Source organism: Staurois parvus, unplaced genomic scaffold (assembly GCF_062004578.1).
Source record: "Staurois parvus isolate SC_StPar_1 unplaced genomic scaffold, SC_StPar_1.0 ptg000010l, whole genome shotgun sequence".
Lineage (NCBI taxonomy): Eukaryota > Metazoa > Chordata > Amphibia > Anura > Ranidae > Staurois > Staurois parvus.
This window is the reverse complement of record NW_028317806.1, coordinates 1393019-1412045: the sequence shown is the minus strand read 5'-3', so window position 1 is coordinate 1412045 and position 19027 is coordinate 1393019. Positions and strand designations below refer to the sequence as shown.

At 40.2% G+C, this 19027-nt stretch overlaps 1 protein-coding gene across 7 annotated transcripts in view; it reads right to left on the bottom strand.

Moving 5' to 3' along the window:
- Window positions 1-7986, bottom strand: part of NTF3 (neurotrophin 3) — a 107710-nt gene extending 99724 nt beyond the window's left edge. For 2 of the 7 annotated variants that reach the window (XM_089669863.1, XM_089669866.1), the window contains exon 1: window positions 7206-7985. Coding sequence is in view for 1 of the 7 variants with exons in the window: in XM_089669862.1 (XP_089525988.1) it covers window positions 5955-5975 (21 nt within the window). In the remaining 6 variants the exon portion in view is untranslated. The other 5 variants (XM_089669868.1, XM_089669867.1, XM_089669862.1 and 2 more) reach the window with 5 other exon arrangements.
- Between the last annotated feature and the right edge of the window lie 11041 nt (window positions 7987-19027).

The window sequence follows — 19027 nt, the reverse complement described above, 5'->3', positions numbered from 1 at the left end:
CACCATGTACCTGAGCATTAACAGCCTATAGTTAGCCTCAACAGCCTTTGAGTTAATGGAGCTATGGTGTCCCAGATTTGACACATTTACAATGAGTCTAAATGTCTATTTGGTTTCTTCCCCAATATCTTACATAGGGTAAAAGAGTTTGGTGTTGGCCCTCCAATAAGCACAGATATACAGTACATTATAGTCAAGAGAAAGCCTTTGCCTTAGGAGTCTTGTAGGCAGTAGTATTCAAAGTACTGAGCCTTTGAAGTGATGAGGAACTGTGGGCTGATGAGGTGATGTTAATTTTAACTTGTAGACAATGAAATATCTCTGAAGGGTTTTTTTCCCTTTTGCGGAGAAATTGTTATATTTGCACTTCAGGCCACACATTATTCAATGTTGGAATTGTCTGGGTTTGACAAATCCTTGGAGAAAGTGTAGATTATGTACTATAATCACTAGTGGGAAGAGTGTGCTTAAGAATAGGATTATTTATATTTGTGTTGGGATTGCAGGATCCATAGTATAGTATCAATGGAAATGGAGGCAATTTAAACTGCCTTCAGCCTAAACCAGTGATGGGTGAGCACAAATGTTTTCAAGGCCAACCAAAAATGAAGAGTGTTCATGGTTCTGGTCATCAAAAACTGAAGAGGTGTTTGTTCTCCCAATTCATCCATGGCCACCATCACCCTTACAGAGGTCTATAGGTTCAATAATTGATAATATCCCAGTTTTAGCCTTTATTTTCCTGATTCATGGAGCTTTAAAAATGAATTCCATATCAAAGATTAACACGTATGCTGTATATCTATACTATATTGCCAACAGTATTGGGACATCTGCCTTTACACGCAATTGAACTTTAATGGCGTCCCAGTCTTAGTCCGTAGGGTTTAATATGGGGTTGGCCCACCCTTTGCAGCTATAGCCCCTTCAACTCTTCTGGAAAGGCTGTCCACAAGGTTTAGGAGTGTGTCTATGGGAAAGTTTGACTATTCTTCCAGAAGCGCATTTGTGAGGTCAGGCACTAATGTTGGACAAGAAGGCCTGGCTCGCAGTCTCTGCTCTAATTCATCCCAAAGGTGTTCTATCAGGTTGAGGTCAGGACTCAGAATCATGGTGAGTCAAGTTCCTTCACCCCAAATTCACTCATCCATGTCTTTATGGACCTTGCTTTGTGCACTGGTGTGCAGTCATGTTGGAATAGGAAGGGGCCATTCCCAAACTCTTCCCACAAAGTTGGGAGCAGGAAATTTTTCAAAATGTCTTGGTATGCTGACGCCTTAAGAGTTCCCTTCACTGGAACTAAGGGGCCAAGCCCAACCCCTGAAAATCAACCCCACAACATAACCCGCCTCCACCAAACTTTACACTTGGCACAATGCAGTCAGGCAAGTACCATTCTCCTTCTTGGCAACCACCAAACCCAGACACAGCCATCAGATTGCCGGACACAGAAGTGCGATTCATCACTCCCAAGAACACTGCACCAGACGCTTTGCATTGTACTTAGTGATGTAAGGCTTAGATGCAGCTGCTTGGCCATGGAAACTCATTCCATGAAGCTCTCTATGTACTGTTGTTGTGCTAATCTGAAGGCCACATGAAGTTGGGAGGTCTTTAGCTACTGATTCTGTAGACAGTTGGCAACTTCTGCGCACTGTGTGCTTCAGCATGTGCTGACCCCGCTCTGTCATTTTATGTGGCCTACCACTTAGTGGCTGAGTTGCTGTTGTTCTCAGTTGCTTCCACTTTGTTATAATACCACATATAATAACGGTTGACCGTGGAATGTTTAGTAGCAAGGAAATTTCACAGATGGACTTATTGCCCAGGTGGCAACCTATAATGGTACCACGCTTGACTTCACTGAGCTCCTTAGAGAAAACCATTCTTTCACAAATGTTTGTAGAAGCAGTCTGCATGCCTAGGTGCTTGATTTTATACACCTGTGGCCATGGAGGTGATTGAAACACAAAAATCCAATGATTTGGAGGGGTGTCCCAATACTTTTGGCAATATAGTGTATCTCTGTTAGGTGTCTTATTTTGTACTTAATTTACCAATCAAAAGAATGTGCTCATTCTTTTGTCCAGACAAATAGAAGGCTAAAGTACAAAATTGCCAGTTAATTGACAATCATTAGAATCACAAAATAGAATAAAGGTTCCACGAAACTGGAAGCTACCATGAAAACTGATAAAGTCTATGGTTCACCCAAAGATATACAACAACATAAAGATGTCCAGATGCCAAATAAGCTATGATGGTTATAGTATCCAAATTTGGATACCAAGAGCCTGGTCACAGTTAATAACAAACATGTTCAGTGACATTGATAACCATTATGAGACAAACCTTTCACTACAAAACATTTAAAAGACTTTTTGCAAGTAGTATCAACCGACTTCCACGTAAACAGATTAGCACTAAAGGAACAAACACAATAAAAATAAACTGTTGTCAGCTTTGGATTTCCATATACAAGGACAGAACCACTGAAAGTGCTCCCACATTTTATGGCCTAAAGAGGATAACTTTAAAAAATACCAAATGAAAGACAATGGAATGGTAGCCTGTATGTAATTCCTTTATGATCTTATACAGCCTTTGTAAACTATGGTTTGATATGATAGCCATCAGATGTGTCCTAACTACAAGCAAAGAAAAGAAGCCTAAATTTTGACTTTAGATCAGGATTTTAACAAAACTTGGAGGTGGCCTTGCTAGGCCACGATGTATTACAGCAGAGTTTGCGACAGTTCAGAAATTCAGCCTGAACATTGATAATTGCTATCAAAGCCTGGATTCACCCTTTTAGAGTGCATTCTTACATGCATTATGAATAGGCCCCATATTGGCTGCAGAAGCATAAAAAAACAACATCCATCATCACATCAAACACATACTAGCACTATGTACATGCATTGACATGTGCTAGGTGTGCATGCATAGATGTAAATTGTATCACAATGGGTGCATTTGCTCAGAAAAAAAGTTGCTTACTGTCAAAAGTCTCTGTATAAGATTCATGACAGGTACCCTGGATATGCAAACTGTTTAAAAGCAAGAAACTTCACCACCTGAGTAGCCGTGGAATTACTGCTCTGCCTTTGTTAAACTCTGATTTTCCCTATTTTTATTTAAAAAAAAAAAATCACAAACAATATATAGACTATATGGATCAGCAACAGGGCAAATGAAAGACTTACTCATGTCTTCATGATTGCAGTGAAGGTGTGTGAGCCATTATGGAAAAGAACAAAGTCATATGATTGTATAGCTGCAGTCTATACTGTATCCTTGGTGCATAGATAACCCCCCCCCCCAATAAAGAGAAAATGCACCCAACAATTTCCAGCACCTGCATTTCTGTTACATAACAGTGGTGTAAAACCAATGGGAAACCAGCATCAGTTTAGTGATCCTCTGGTTTTCAGATCTGCAATGTACTGCATGTTTTTTGCAAGTATCAATCAAAAACCTGGGGTCCAAACAACCAAAATGCTAACACTTAGGTTTCAACAAACATAATGTTTGGCCATGACTTTAAGCGGTGTAGATTTTATGTACTTATGTCAAAAATATCCTGAGCTTAGAACAGCTAAATAAGCAATGGATAACATATTAATTTAATCTGAGTTTATCACTTAGTGATTGTATATCATAGGAGCTAGTCATGAAATTAAAGGTGTTGTAAAAAAAACATAAACGTATACACCAAAATTTGGTGTAATTTTGAGAAGGGAAGATCTGAACCCCTCGTGTTTTTACTGATTTCCAAAGATGTGTTAGAAAAGTTGACCTCACTGTCCTGTTGGCAAAGCTTTTATCAGGCAGGAAGTGAGAAAAAATCTAAAACAGCATTGGCAGAAATAAAAGTACAATTTTTAGTAGGGAAAGGTAGAACTCCATAAGCTTTTTATAGCTTGCTTTGCCCCTGTAACAAATATTCTCTCACTTCCGGTTAGGTAAAACCATAGTCAATGAGACAGAGGGAAGGTTGATTGAAAATATCGCTAACAAAGCACCAAATAGAAGTATAACACAAAGGTACTAATTCTACCCTACTCTATGAAAAAAAAGAAATGACTGGACAAACACTCTAATATTAAAGGGCCAAACCTTCATTCCATTGCGTCATACAACTCCATATGGCAGCACAACACCTGTTCACAGACCTGCCAGTATTAACATTTACCAGTAGTTAATGTACTCTAGAGGGGCCTGGTTGCATTTTAAAGGGGTACCCAATAAAGTTAACTCTGCAAAGACTTCCTCTACCAAATATATGGCCACTCCCCTATTACCCCATCCTCTGCAACCAGACATCATTTTTGCCTAATTTTTAGCAAATTACAACTCAAGGAATATAAGTGATTATAGTCTAATTACCAAAAAGTAGGGAAAAACACAATAACTTCTGATTTAAATAGGTGAGCTAAAAGTTTTGGTGTGAAAAATGGAAGATTTAATTCTTACAACCTGTCATCCAGCAACTTAGGAAACCTCAAAATTGCATTTCTCTAATCTAAAAATAAATAAACACATGACACAATTTCAACACTGCTAGTGACTACATCGCACATCCAGTACAATCCTATTAGTGAGGAATTACTAAAGGAGATTCCAGTACAGTGTATGTCCATAGCCTTAAATTATATCATTGAGAAAATTAGAAAAAGAAAATGCAAGCCAAGTCACCGTATGGAATCCTCACATTCAAGTTAATGATTGCAAAAACACTTACACTTCATTTAATGGTTTTCCAAGCCAGCAAGGTAATTAGTTGAAATCATTCATCGTTATTACACTCCTAGCTTCCCTTTAGCACTTAGTCATAATAACCATCTATTATGCCCATGCATGTAGAAACAACTGTGCTATCACTCAAATTTATGATTGTGCATGCCAAAGATTTCACACTTCCAGTATTTTTGTTATAAACTTACCACGCTGCCTTGCAATCAAAAGGGTTACATTTATCACTAAACATTGGTGACATTGGTTACACAACCATTCTGTACAAACTGATTCTATGCATGGAACATCTAACAGTGACCTGACCCTTGAGCAAACAAACTCAAATACACAACCTTAGCTGCTGCCCAGATGGCAAACCTTAAATACTAGTTTACAAAGTCTTTTACAGCTGTGAATTATTCTTTGAAAATTGACTTCTTTGCCATTAAACGGAAAAAAAGAAAAACATTTCAGAGTATTTTTTCTGTAATAATATTTAAGTAAAGAGCTTTTTTTTAAAACTAAAATCCTGCAATAAAACAGTTTGACATGTCCCCAAGAAACAGGACGTTATTTTTGGATACCACACTCTATTAAGTAACAGTTTATGCCTGTGGAAATGGTATGTTCAGAATTAGTATACCCTAGAGATTAATGCAATAGTAAATAACCTTATCACTGCACTCCGCAGGAACACTTACAGTATCCAGCACATGTGGAACTGTGTGTTATATAAAAAAAAAAATTCTATGCAAACAATGGTGGCAAATGTGTAGCTAAGCTGGAAGCTTAAGTGCATTACCTGAGCAGAGAAACAGAGAAAGAAACGACATTTTGACTGCTTTGTCAAGGGCTAAAACTTGCCTCTGGGGTGTAGAAGCTCTGTTAGAGCTGGTTCTGCATTCCTCCTGTGAACTAAAAAAAATAATTTTCTTCTCTCTTTTAAATTGTTTGCTTTTTGCTCACCAACTGCTCCTTAACTCAAAAATATGTCTCCTTAGTCTTAGTAGTGACATTCATTGCAACTAAAACATTTTTTTAATATCTAGACAATCTACATTTTATATTATTTATATTTCAACTTTTTTTTTTTTTAAATCTAATTTAAAGTATGAATACAATAGATTCATTGAAGTTTAATATTCTCAGAGCCCCCTAGTTTATGCCTGTTCTCTGGTCTGCACACTGCCTTCCAGATCATAGGTATTTTGTCTTACCGTGGCGGTTGGATTAACCATGGCATCCGCATCAGTCTGTGAAGAAACATGAAGTTGTAGTTTTCTGGAAGTCTATTCATTCAGAGTTGAGAAAAAAAGAAGTTGACTTTTTCTAGCTTTGTAGGAAGATTTCTGAGTTGCTCTATGGGTGAGGAGTCTTAAAACTCTGAGTCTTGTGAACATAATCTGCTCGATTATACCAAACCAGCCCAGCCAGATGGCTTGGTGCTCTGCAAAGTAACCCTTTCCCTTCTGACTGCTTGTGTGATACTGTATCACAGATTCACATGGTTTTTCACCAAAAAAGGGGTAACATTTGATATTGATATGATTTTAATTAAAAATGTGTACTTTGCCTTGGGGACTAATACAATCAATTTTTAAAAATCCAATATTCAAATTTTACTAAGGTCATTTTTTTCTGAATAATGCAAGGATAATTAATTAATTAATTTGATATTGTACAAACTGATGTATTTTTTAACTATTGCATATTATGTTTACGATAGACCAATACTAGGAATATCGACACAAAAAAATCAGTTATACACCTGTTTTGTGAAAATAGGAACTGGGGCAGCCGAGGAAGGATTTGAGTTTTTTGCTTTATAAACCATATAGAAAAATGTTGAAATATATAAAGATGAGCCCTGCAAAACCTGCTCCAAACTAAACTGCTAAAGATATTTTAATAAGATATTTAATATTTAAAATATATTAACACAAAGTTTGCATTTTACCTAAAACTTTTGAAATGACCAAATCATAAAGGAGCACAAATTTTACATAGTAAACTATGACTTTATTTGAGCAATCTACTTTTGGATGTGTGGAAAAAAATGTCAAATAATGTGGTATACCTGAAAATTATGACAAAACTGCAGCCTGTATTTCATGCCACCTTTTCATTGATGAGGCATGCACAAAATTATACTCAGGTTACCTAGATTGTACAAACAAAAAGCCCTAATCTCTAAAAGCATCAGACTACTCTAAAGAAACTTCTGTGCGTGTCAAAATATACATGTGTTAGTATCAGTTGAATAGCATTGATGACATGTATATTCTTGCATTGGTTAAGTGGACCTTCAAATACCTTTTAGAGACTGAAAGCATTAGGTTACAATGAAATTAGGAGCAGTTCCTTCTATTCCACTTTCCCCAAACTCCTTTTGTTCCTCTGTATCTCCATCTCCAGTTTCCCCCTTTTTTTTTTGCATCTTCAAATATCTTTTGCCATTTTGACCCTACCTGTTTCCTCTTTTCAGGAAATCCTAAACCCTCTTCTGGGTCTAGGTTTCGTAGTAGGGTAAATTTCACTTTGAATCAGAAGAGCTCTCCCAATCAGATGAAGTAGACAAAAAAGCTTGAAAAAAATCTTCTCTATACAAATTGCCCTTGTCTGATCATCCCTCACTGGTAGACCTGTTGTCACGACTGGAGGCTCGCAGTCAGATGGAGAAGAGGTATAAAACACAAGCTCCTCGGTGTAAATTCGTTCAGAAAACGGCTTCTCAGTAGCTAGCAAAGTCAATGGTCTGAGCATTTTTCTGAGTCCTCAAAAGTTGAAAGAACAAATAGCGAACAGGGCAAAGATTTTCCAGCGTAGCGAGATTGACTCCTCAACATGAGTCCTAAAAACCGATCAGGGAGTTTAGACAAACCAAGTCAAACTTGCTGCTGTGAAAGAGGTGCCTGGCAAGTCTCAGATTATGTTTTCCCACTGGAATACACCACTCCCTGGGTTGTGAGTGACAGATTAAGCCATCCAATGCAGAGTTGGTAGTGAGAGAGGACTGCAGCCCAGCAAAAAAAAGCAAAAGTCACCAAGCGTTGGTGGCAATCAGAAGAGTTAAATCAGGCAGAGATAAGACACAGCTATGAACCTCTGTCATATCATCAAGCATTATGAAAATCTGGCTAAGTAAAGCAGTGTACACAGCTCATAGCTATCACAGCTTCCTCCAGAGAGAAACAGGGACTAGAGGAGGCATGCTATTGCATTAGGATCGTTAAGAGATGGAGGGTGGAGGGTGGGGGGGATCATTCATGAGCATAAGTGTGTCCGTGTGTCTGAGCAAGGGGAACAAGTACGTGTGTACTGTACACATTTGCATGCAAACAACACGCCTTGTAATTTGAGATCTGACAGCTTTATCTTGCCAAATATGTGCAGAGAACAAAAAAAGTCAAGAAAAATGTCTCTAAAACAGAACAGTCTTTAGAACAGCGAACCCATTTCAATACGAAACATATATTGCATTTTTTTTAACATTGTTTATCTTTCATCATACAAGAAGCATATGTTATCTCTTTAGAATAGATTCTGGATTTTATTATTTGGTTTGAAAGGATGCAGATTTTAATTTACAATATGTTTCAGTAAGAATGGTAACCAGGGTGGGGAAAAAAATAAATAAATAAACAAACAAATATATATATATATATATATATATATATACACGTATTTTGCAGATAAACTAGAATGTCATTTTGCATGTGATTAACTACAAGACTGATAGGCTGTGGAGAGGCAGCTAAGACGTGTTATAATCCAGATCCGATTGAGCTTGGCCCTTCCTTGGGAATTAACTTTGTTATATTTTTAGGCACCCAGGGCTAACAATGTCAACAAACATAGAACACAGAGCACGTGGACTAAAATAATTACATTTTACTACATATTTCACTGCCTTTCCTGGAAAGAAGATGCTGTAAAAACTGGCTGCCTAAATTTATCTGTTTGCTATAAAAAAAATAAATATATAGTTGTGTGTTTTGTGTTCTGGTTTACACATTTTATTTAGCATGCATTGCAAGAAAAATTGGCAGTATTAAGTATTTTAATGTAAAGCTTGGCCTTTGGCTTTTGCAACAGTGCCACTCTGTGGTTAAAAATACAAAAAGTGATACAAGATGTTAAGGGCCATGAGAACATAGTGAGTGAACATAGTGTGGTTTTCCCTGTGATGAAAGAGAAAGAAAGAAAGAAAGAAAGAAAGAAAGAAAGAAAGAAAGAAAGAAAGTGTAGTACTACCCCCTTAGGAGTTGCTGAAGTTTGGGTTCTCCTATAGTCCTGCACAGCCAGGCAACGCACATTTCCACATCAACTTGCGTTCAGGAGACAGTAACCAGTCCTTGAGCTTTGTTTTGAATTTTTATTAGGGGATTTGACCTGGGATAGGATTAGAGGTGTACGGTATGCCCAATGGAACTGTGAAACTGAGAACAACTTCCTGGAACTATACACAAGTTTTTTTTTACAGAAAAATCCTCTTCTTGGAGAGCTAGCCATCCTTTCTGGATGTACCACCCCAAACTCCAGATACTCCTTTATCCAGCTGCCTGGAGGAATCTCTGGGCAGGGGATTGAGTGCCTGTCACTTTAAAGTAAGACAGTCCTGGGTAGTCACTAATCTGATTTCCCACTGCTCCTTCCCCTATCTGGCCCAGGGGGTACAGGTTTACTCACTTAGTCCTTCTCCTGTGTTGTCGGTGGATCTGTGGCTGCTACCAGGCCTTCTAGCTGGGTCGCTCCTTCCCTGCCACAAAGGTGGTCCTTCCTCAGTGAAGTCCCAAGCTTTCTTCCTTCCAAGGTTCCTGCCTGGAGGTGAGCCCCTCTCCCATCTGGGCCCCCTCCCAGGCTCCTGCTCTTCAGTCTCACTTCCTCATCTTGCACCTGAACTCTCCTCCAACTCTCCTGCTGCTGAGCAGGCTTGGTTACTCTTAAAGGTTGTCCTGACCCCTTGCCAAGCCTCCTGTTGAGGATTGACCAGGATTCTCTAAGAGTACAGATTAGCAACTCCTTACCTCTGCCCACTGCTTCTAGAACTTTCTCCAAAGTTCTAGTGCAGGGGGAAGTCTCAAAGAACTGGTCTGAAGAGCCTCTCAGCCCCTGACCTAAATTTGACCCACCTGGTTATTACACCCAGGCTGCTACTCAGAACCCCTGACTGAGGATTAGAACAAGAAAGAAAGAAAGAAAGAAGGAAAGAAAGAAACAAAGAAACAAAGAAAAAGAAAAAAGAAAGAAGGAAAGAAAGAAAGAGAGAAAGAAAGAAAGAAAGAAAGAAAGAAAGAAAGAAAGAAAGAAAGAAAGGTACTGAAGTGACCAGATCTCAGTCCCATAGATTACCTGTGGGGAGATCTCAAAACTGCAGTTGGGAAAAGGAACCCTTCTAATCTGAGAGACCTGGAACAGTTGACGAAAGAAGATTGGTACACAATTCCAGTAGAGAGATGTAAGAAACTCATTGATGGTTACAGAAAGCGATTGATTTCAGTTATTTTTTCCAAGGGGTGTGCTACCAAATATTAAATTGAGGGTGCCAATAACTTTGTCCAGTCCATTTCTGGGGTTTTGCATGGAATGTGTCAGATTTGGCTTTTGGTTTCTTCACTTTTTTGTGTCATACCAAGAAGTGGTGCACTATCTGACAGAAAGGCAGGGGTGACAATATTTAATATTTTTGGCCATGACTGTATGCTATAAAATAAATGAGACATTTGATTTAGTTTTTCTTTTATGTGTCATTCAGGACTTTTTTATGCTCTCTTGACCTATATATCCTGGGTGCAGAATATATACTGAGGTCTAGGCCATTGCCTCACTTTTAGTGCAGGTGTTCCTGTGTGTTAAGTCCAACGTGCCACTTTCTTTTAAGTATTTACAGGTGCAGGTGATTTAATTGGTGTAACTGCTTTATTATACTGAATGCATGACCCTCTTCTCTTCCACCTGGCTGTCTGGATTGCTGATAACATGATTGGATGAAGAGAAAGTCTAATACACTACAATTCCAGCACTTAACTTCAAAAAGTAAACATTAGGGTCTGCGCAAGTTTATAATTATGTAGAATGGTTAAAACTCTCCTGAAAGAGGCTGGATTGCGGTATTTGCTTGAAAAAAATTCTGCCCCAAAGGCTCAGAAAGAGGATTCCTCACTTAAGTGTTTTCTATAACATTGTTTTACAGATTGGGATGATGATTGCAGTATGTTAATGTGTTTTGAATTCCTCAAAACCATCCAGGGTGAAGTGTGGTCCAACACGAAGTCCAGGGAAGATTTCCTACATCTGAAAGGGTTTATCACTGGGTTATTTAAAGTTTATTTAATGCCACATTGCTCTCGATGGACTGTATATGCTAGATAAATCAAGCATTAAATTAGATATAATTATCTTGATTTCACTGACAGTCTTAAATCAACTTTTGATCAAAGTAAATTTTGTCCAATATTTTAAAGAAGTACTCTGTTCTTACAGTGTTTTTAATGTTATATGTGGTAAGGAGCAGACCTAAAGCATTTTTAAAAATTGCTAATTATTGGAAAAAAAAAATAAATATATATATATATATATATATATAAATATATATACACAGTATACAGTATACAACACTTGAATTCACTGAGCTCCTGAGAGTGACCCATTCTTTCACAAATGTTTGTAGCAGCAGTCTGCATGCCTAGGTGTTTGATTTTATACACGTGGTCAAGGAGGTGATTGGAGCACCTGCCTCCAATGATTTGGAGGGGTGTCCCAATACTTTTGGCAATATAGTGTATATACAGTTGCAAGAAAAAGTATGTGAACCCCTTGGGATTACGTGGAGTTTTGCATGAATTGGGCATAAAATGTGCTCTGAACATCATCTAAGTTACAACAATAGAAGAACACAGTCTGCTGAACATAACACTACACAAACATTAGATGTTGCCATGGTTTAATTGCACGTAACATGTAAACATTCACAGTGCAGGGAGGAAAAAGTATGTGAGGCCCTAGCTTAATGACTTCTTCCAGAGCTAATTGGAGCCAGGAGTGAGCCAACCTTGACTCCAATCAGTGTGATGATATTGGATGTGTTGCTGACAGCTGTCCTGCCCTTAACACACACCTGTTTTGGGTTTACTGGTTTCAAGAAGCACTGTCTGATGTGAACCATGCCTCGCAGAAAAGAGCTCTCCTGCGCGCCCCCTACGGACACGGCTGATCACGTTGTGTGGTAAAAGGCCAATCACAGTGGCCTTTTACCACGTTATCAGCCGTGTCCAATGACATGCTGATCACCGGGAAATGCAATTGCCGGTTCTCAGCTGCACTTTCTTCACGCTGTCAGATCGTGAGGAAAGTACTGCCGAGAACCGGCAGTTGTTAAAGCAGGGATCGGCACCGATCATCAGGGCACTGATGATCAGTGCCCTGATGATCGGTGCCCAGCAGTGCCACCCACAAGTTCTGCCTACCTGTGCCCAGCAGTGCACCCACTAGCTCCGCCCACCTGTGCCCAGCAGTGCACCCACCTGTGCCCAGTAGTGCCACCTACCTGTGCCCAGCAGTGTCACACACCTGTGCCCAGAAATGCCACCTACCTGTGCCCAGCAGTGCCACCCACCTGTGCCCACCAGTGCCACCCACCAGTGCCCATCAGTGCAGCCCAGCAGTGCTGCCAGTCAGTGCCACCAGTCAGTGCCAAGAGGTTGTGCCAGTCAGTGCCCAGCAGTGATGCCAATCAGTGCCAACTATCAGTGCTATCAATACCCATCATCAGTGTCGCCTATCAGTGCCACCTATCAGTGCCGCCTATCAGTGCCACCTATCCGTGACACCTCATTAGTGCTGTCTATCAGTGCCGCCTATCCGTGCCACCTCATTAGTGCTGCCTATCGGTGCTGCCTATCAGTGCCCATCAGTGCTGCCTCATCAACGCACATCAGTGAAGGAGACAAATTACCTGTTTGAAAAATTTTATAACAGAAACAAAGAAACTTTTTTTTTTCAAATTTTTTTCAATTTTTTTGTTTATAGAGCAAAAGTAAAGTAAAGCGCCCAGCAAAAGAAAGCTCTATTTTTTAGAAAAAAATGATTAAAATTTCATATGGGTACAATTTGCATGACTGCGCAATTGTCAATCAAAGTGCGACAGCGCTGAAAGCTGAAAATTGGCCTGGTAAAGAAGGGGGTATAAGTGCCCGGTAGGCAAGTGGTTAATGTCTAAACCGCTGGCAACAAAAGTGAGTACACCCCTAAGTGAAAATATCCAAATTGGGCCCAAAGTGTCAATATTTTTTGTGGCCACCATTATTTTCCAGCACTGCCTTAACCCTCTTGAGTATGGAGTTCACCAGAGCTTCACAGGTTGCCACTGGGGTCCTCTTCCACTCCTCCATGATGACATCACGGAGCTGGTGGATGTTAGAGACCTTGTGCTCCTCCACTTTTCATTTGAGGATGCCCCACAGATGCTCAATAGGATTTAGGTCTGGAGACATGCTTGGCCAGTCCATCACCTTTACCTTCAGCTTCTTTAGCAACGCAGTGGTCGTCTTGGAGGTGTGTTTGGGGTCGCTCATGTTGGAATACTAACCTGCGGCCCAGTCTCCAAAGGGAGGGGATCATGCTCTGCTTCAGTATGTCACAGTACATGTTGGCATTCATGGTTCCCTCAATGAACTGTAGCTCCCCAGTGCCGGCAGCACTCATGCAACCCTAGACCATGACACTCCCACCACCATGCTTGACTGTAGGCAAGACACACTTGTATTTGTACTCCTCACCTAGTTGCTGCCACACACACTTGACACCATCTGAACTAAATAAGTTTATCTTGGTCTCATCAGACCACAGGACATGGTTCCAGTAATCCATGTCCTTAGTCTGCATGTCTTCAGCAAACTGTTTGCAGGCTTTCTTGTGCATTATCTTTAGCTTCCTTTAGGGATGACAGTCATGCAGGCAAATTTGATGCAGTGTGCAGTGTATGGTCTGAGTACTGGCAGGCTGACCCCGCCTCCCCTTCAACTTCTGCAGCAATGCTGGCAGCACTCATACGTCTATTTTCCATGCACTCAACTTCTTTGGTCAACCATGGAGAGGCCTGTTCTGAGTGGAACCTGTCCTATTAATCTGCTGTATGGTCTTGGCTACCGTGCTGCAGCTCAGTTTCAGGGTCTTGGCAATCTTCTTATAGCCTAGGCCATCTTTATGTAGAGCAACAATTCTCTTTTTCAGATCCTCAGAGAGTTCTTTGCCATGAGGTGCCATGTTGAACTTGCAGTGACCAGTATGAGAAAGTGAGAGCAATAACACCAAATTTAACACAGCTGCTCCCCATTCACACCTGAGACCTTGTAACTCTAATGAGTCACATGATACTGGGGAGGGAAAATAGCTATTTGGGCCCAATTTGGACATTTTCACTTAGGGGTGTACTCACTTTTGTTGCCAGCGGTTTAAACATTAATGGCTGTGTGTTGAGTTATTTTCAGGGGAGAGCAAATTTACACTGTTATACAAGCTGTACACTCACTATTTTACATTGTAGCAAAGTGTAATTTCTTCAGTGTTGTCACATGAAAAAATATAATAAAATATTTACAAAATGTGAGATGCTGTATATTTATATATACACTATATTGCCAAAAGTATTGGGACAACCCTCCAAATCATTGGAGGCAGGTGCTCCAATCACCTCCTTGACCACATGTATAAAATCAAACACCTAGGCATGCAGACTGCTGCTACAAACATTTGTGAAAGAATGGGTCACTCTCAGGAGCTCAGTGAATTCAAGTGTTGTACCATGATAGGTTGCCACCTGTAAAATAAGTCCATTTTCTTACTACTAAATATTCCAGGCTCAACTGTTAGTTGTATTATAAAAAAGTAGAATCAACTAGGAACAACAGCAACTCAACCACCAAGTGGTAGGCCACGTAAAATGACAGAGCGGGGTCAGCGCATGTTGAAGTGCAGTGTGCAGCAGTTGCTGACTGTCTGCAGAGTCAATAGCTAAAGACCTCCAAACTTGATGTGGTCTTCAGATTAACACAACAACAGTGCATAGAGAACGTTATGGAATGGGTTTCCACAGCCAAGCAGCTGCATCCAAGCCTTACATCACCAAGTACAATGCAAAGCGTTGGATGTAGTGGTTTAAAACATGCCGTCACTGGACTCTAGAGCAGTGGAGACATGTTCTCTGAAGTGACGAATCATGCTTCTCTGTCTGGTAATCCGATGGCCCTTTCTGGGTTTGGTGGTTGCCAGGAGAACGGTACTTGCCTGACTGCATTGTGCCAAGTGTAAAGTTTGGTGAAGGGGGGGATTATGATGTGGGGGTGTTTTTCAGGGGTTGGGCTTGGCCCCTTAGTTCCAGTGAAGGGAACTCTTAAGGCATCAGCATACCAAGACATTTTGGACAATTTCATGCTCCCAACTTTGTGGGAAGAGTTTGGGGATGGCCTGTTGCTGTTCCAACATGACTGCGCACCAGTACACAAAGCAAGGTCCATAAAGATATGGATGAGTGAGTTTGGGGTGGAAGAACTTGACTGGCCTGCACAGAGTCCTGATCTCAACCCAATAGAACACCTTTGGGATGAATTAGAGTGGAGACTGCAAGCCACACCTTCTCACCAACATCAGCGCTTGACCTCACAAATGCGCTTCTGGAAGAATGGTCAAACATTCCCATAGACACACTCCTAAACCTTGTGGACAGCCTTCCCAGAAGAGTTGAAGCTGTTATAGCTGCAAAGAGCCAGCCAACTCAATATTGAACCTTACGGACTAAGACTGGGATGCCATTAAAGTTCATGTGCGTGTAAAGGTAGGCGTCCAAATACTTTTGGCGCCCGCTTGCCAAATGCGAGGAGAAAGTATTGTGTTGCGAGCGGCAAGCACAGATGATGGATGGAGCAGCTGTACCTGCGCTCCAAGCCTTATTGTGAAGCCGAGTTCCGGTTTCCATCTTCCGGCTTCTTCGGCACCACCATTACACTGGCAGCGCAGCTGAGGGGACAGGTGCAGGAGAGGACCGCCCTTCTCCGCTGAGAGGAGACACCCTCTCTACCGCCGTGGGGGACTCGAGGAGAGGTCCGCTCTCCCCTGCCGTGGGGGACATGAGGAAAGGCCTGCTCTCCCCTGCCGTGGGGGACATGAGGAGAGGCCCGCTCTCACTGTAGAGAAACCACTGCACTGCCCTCACACAGAGCTCAGTATACTTCTGAGCATAGGGCTACAAAAACTGTAAGACACTTGTTATTTACTGTTCCAAAACACATTGATTTTCTTTGTATAATTTTCTGCTAAAGTATGACTGGACTTTAATAAATGAATAATAAAAATATAAAAATATTATACAAGGAAGGAAAAATATTATACAAGTAAAAACTGCAATAATAACTGAAAATATGTGCTCACTAACAAAAATCATATCATCATATTAAAAAGTCTCTTTTTAAAGATGCAGGAGATAAACAAAAAAAATACAAAATGTTCACTACAGGTTTAAAGCTGTAAAACTTGATATTTTGATTGCACCCAATTGCTATTAAGCTATTGCTGTTATGTTTAAATTGACATAATAAAGCTATGTTATAATTGCAGTTTTTTATATTTTGGACTCTTTATTCTAAAGAAAAATGTAATTTCATAAGCTTTAAGGGGGCGTGGTTGGGGCAGGGCTGGGGGTGGGGTTGGTGCCAGGCCGGGGGTGGGGTTGGAGGCGGACCTGGGCAAGGTTGGGTGGGACAACTGGTGGAGAGTAAGGTTTGTGCCTGGCTAGTAGGTCTAGCCTCGAAATTTTAACCCCTTATATTATAATATAAAAAAGACTAATAGAAAATTGTGGGGAGCCACCTGTTAGCCAGGATCCCATCTAACACGGCCACACTGCCTAATGACGTTGTACCCTGCCTGCAGGAGCTGTGATGTATGTGTATTGATGGATTACTATGAATAAACTCTTTTGGGTTTCCATGCATCGGAGTGCAGTCATTTTGTATGGATTGAAGGCTAGCAGCTATGTGGGCTGACCTGGAGCAGTGTTTGGATACTATTGCCTAATGACTAATTAACCAGCCATAATTTGACACCTTGGAGTTGCATTAGTAAAGGCAAACAAGCTGTTAACTTCGCAAGGAAATTTTTACTATGAAAGGGAATTTTCCCCAGAGCTTGAGCAGAGTGAATGAGGTGCAGTGCAGCTGACTTCCATTACATAACCATGTGCAATCGAAATTACTGTTTTTTAATTTTAATTTTATTTTCCTTGTACGCGATTTTGGTATTTTTCACCACATTTACTAAGCTAAGGGAAAATTCCCTTGCAAATTGAAAGGAAATTTCTGAGACAATGGCCCATACCAATCTGCACATGCTTATACGTCATACTTCTCAAAAATGCTATTGCATATAGGTTAGGGAGTGCAGTGGATCAACCTGGCTTCAGCTCTCATTAAAAGAAAATGATCCATGGTAGGGTAGAAAGGCGTTTATATTAAAACAAACAAATATATATATATATATATTATACATTAACTAACTAGACTAGTAATACTAGTTAGTTTCATGGTTCTGTTGGGTGTGTGAACTGACAAGAGAAAGGAACCACCCCACAACAGGAAATCTATGATAGTGGTCATGACCCCAGCTTAAACTAAAACATAGGCAAGGATTAAAAGAAAAAGAATCTGCATAGTCAGTGATTAAATCAGCTGCTGAACGTGCTTAAAACTGAGAGCTGTATATCAAGAATACAGGGTATTTGCTTTAAAATGAAACTGTACGGATAAAGTAACAGATCCATTCCATAGCTCCCAATTGTCCCCTTCTCTGCTTAAAGTTACTCTCCGCTTTATTCGCCCACTGGAGCCTAAAAGAGAAAGCCTTTTGCAAGCTCCAAGTTGGCCTGGTTAAAGCTTGTACCAGGCTAGAGCCCTTCCTACCTTCTACCTATGACAGTTGTAGGGCTTAGCAATTACCATCCAGACATCCAGTGCTGGGACAGACCCCATGTTCCCCCTATTGCAGAGTGTTGTTTGGTCACAAAGAAGTTTCCATATGAATGCTTACTATCTGAAAGTCAGAATTTGCATAGCCTTAGGCTTACCCCTGTCTATCTTGGGTTTGGCAACTGATTGTTGAAGACGGAGGAAATTGTAACACTCTTAAGAAGGGAACATTTTACCTGCAGGTACCATCAGAAACTTTATGGTACCTATTATCAAATGGGAGTTGACTTACAAGGTTTAAGCAAAAAAGTTTTGCATTAGCTGCATTTTCTTTTCGCTACCTTCCATATGTCTCACTACTGACTCCTAAGCCTCAAAAAAGGCTTTAGGATGTTAGCAGCTGGACCATTGGAGGCCATCCATCACAATAACGGTCCAATAGGACTTAATAGTCAAGCCCAGGCTTTTGACCCATATGCCCAGGATGTATGTACCTATCAGAGCATCTGGGATATTTTACATTCAACAATAAATAGAATGTTTGGGCCATTGTCATTGAGCTCCTATTAGTTATATCTATTTTTGCAGCAGTTTTTGTGGAATTCTTACAAACCTGCTTTTTATGTTTATGTTATTACATTCAATATAGAGATTTGAAGGTTAACCACTAGAGGCAGGATAGTTTACCACAATAATTGTGTGTGCTTTGTTTTGCGTGGGATAGTCAATTCTTAGATTTGCATTGTGAGAAGGAGCAGTAAAGGACAACCATCATTTACTGCTGCAAACCAGGAAGCAGATGATTAAATTGGTTTCCCCTATGTCCTTACTACAAACAACATATAGAAACAATACTATAAAAAATACTTATAAGGTCCCAGGCCAGTTATATTTATATAATTGAGTTAGTTACAAAACAAGAGGACCCCAGGAACAAAGTTTAACATGTGACAGGAAAATTATTCTTGCATTCCTAGACTTCTGCCTGGAGCATTTGGCCTCTAAAACAATGTATTCATCATGATAATTTTTATTGCATTAAAAAGCCAAAATCCAAATATCTATAGAGCCTGCCAGCTGCCTAGGACTTTTAATAGAAATCTAATCAGGTTAAATCTCATTTTAGGGGATGCAGAGGATTGCAAATATTTTTAGACCTTCCCCTCTTAATTATTAGCTGTCTGTTTGCAGTTTAATATGTGCAAAACAACTAGTTTTCTTTTTTGATTACATTGCTTTTTTCCCCTGTTTTGGCTGTCTGGACAGCCAAAGGTTTTCCTATGGATATGCTAGGACCTCAATGCATAGTCATGCAGAGTAACTTAGGAAAGACA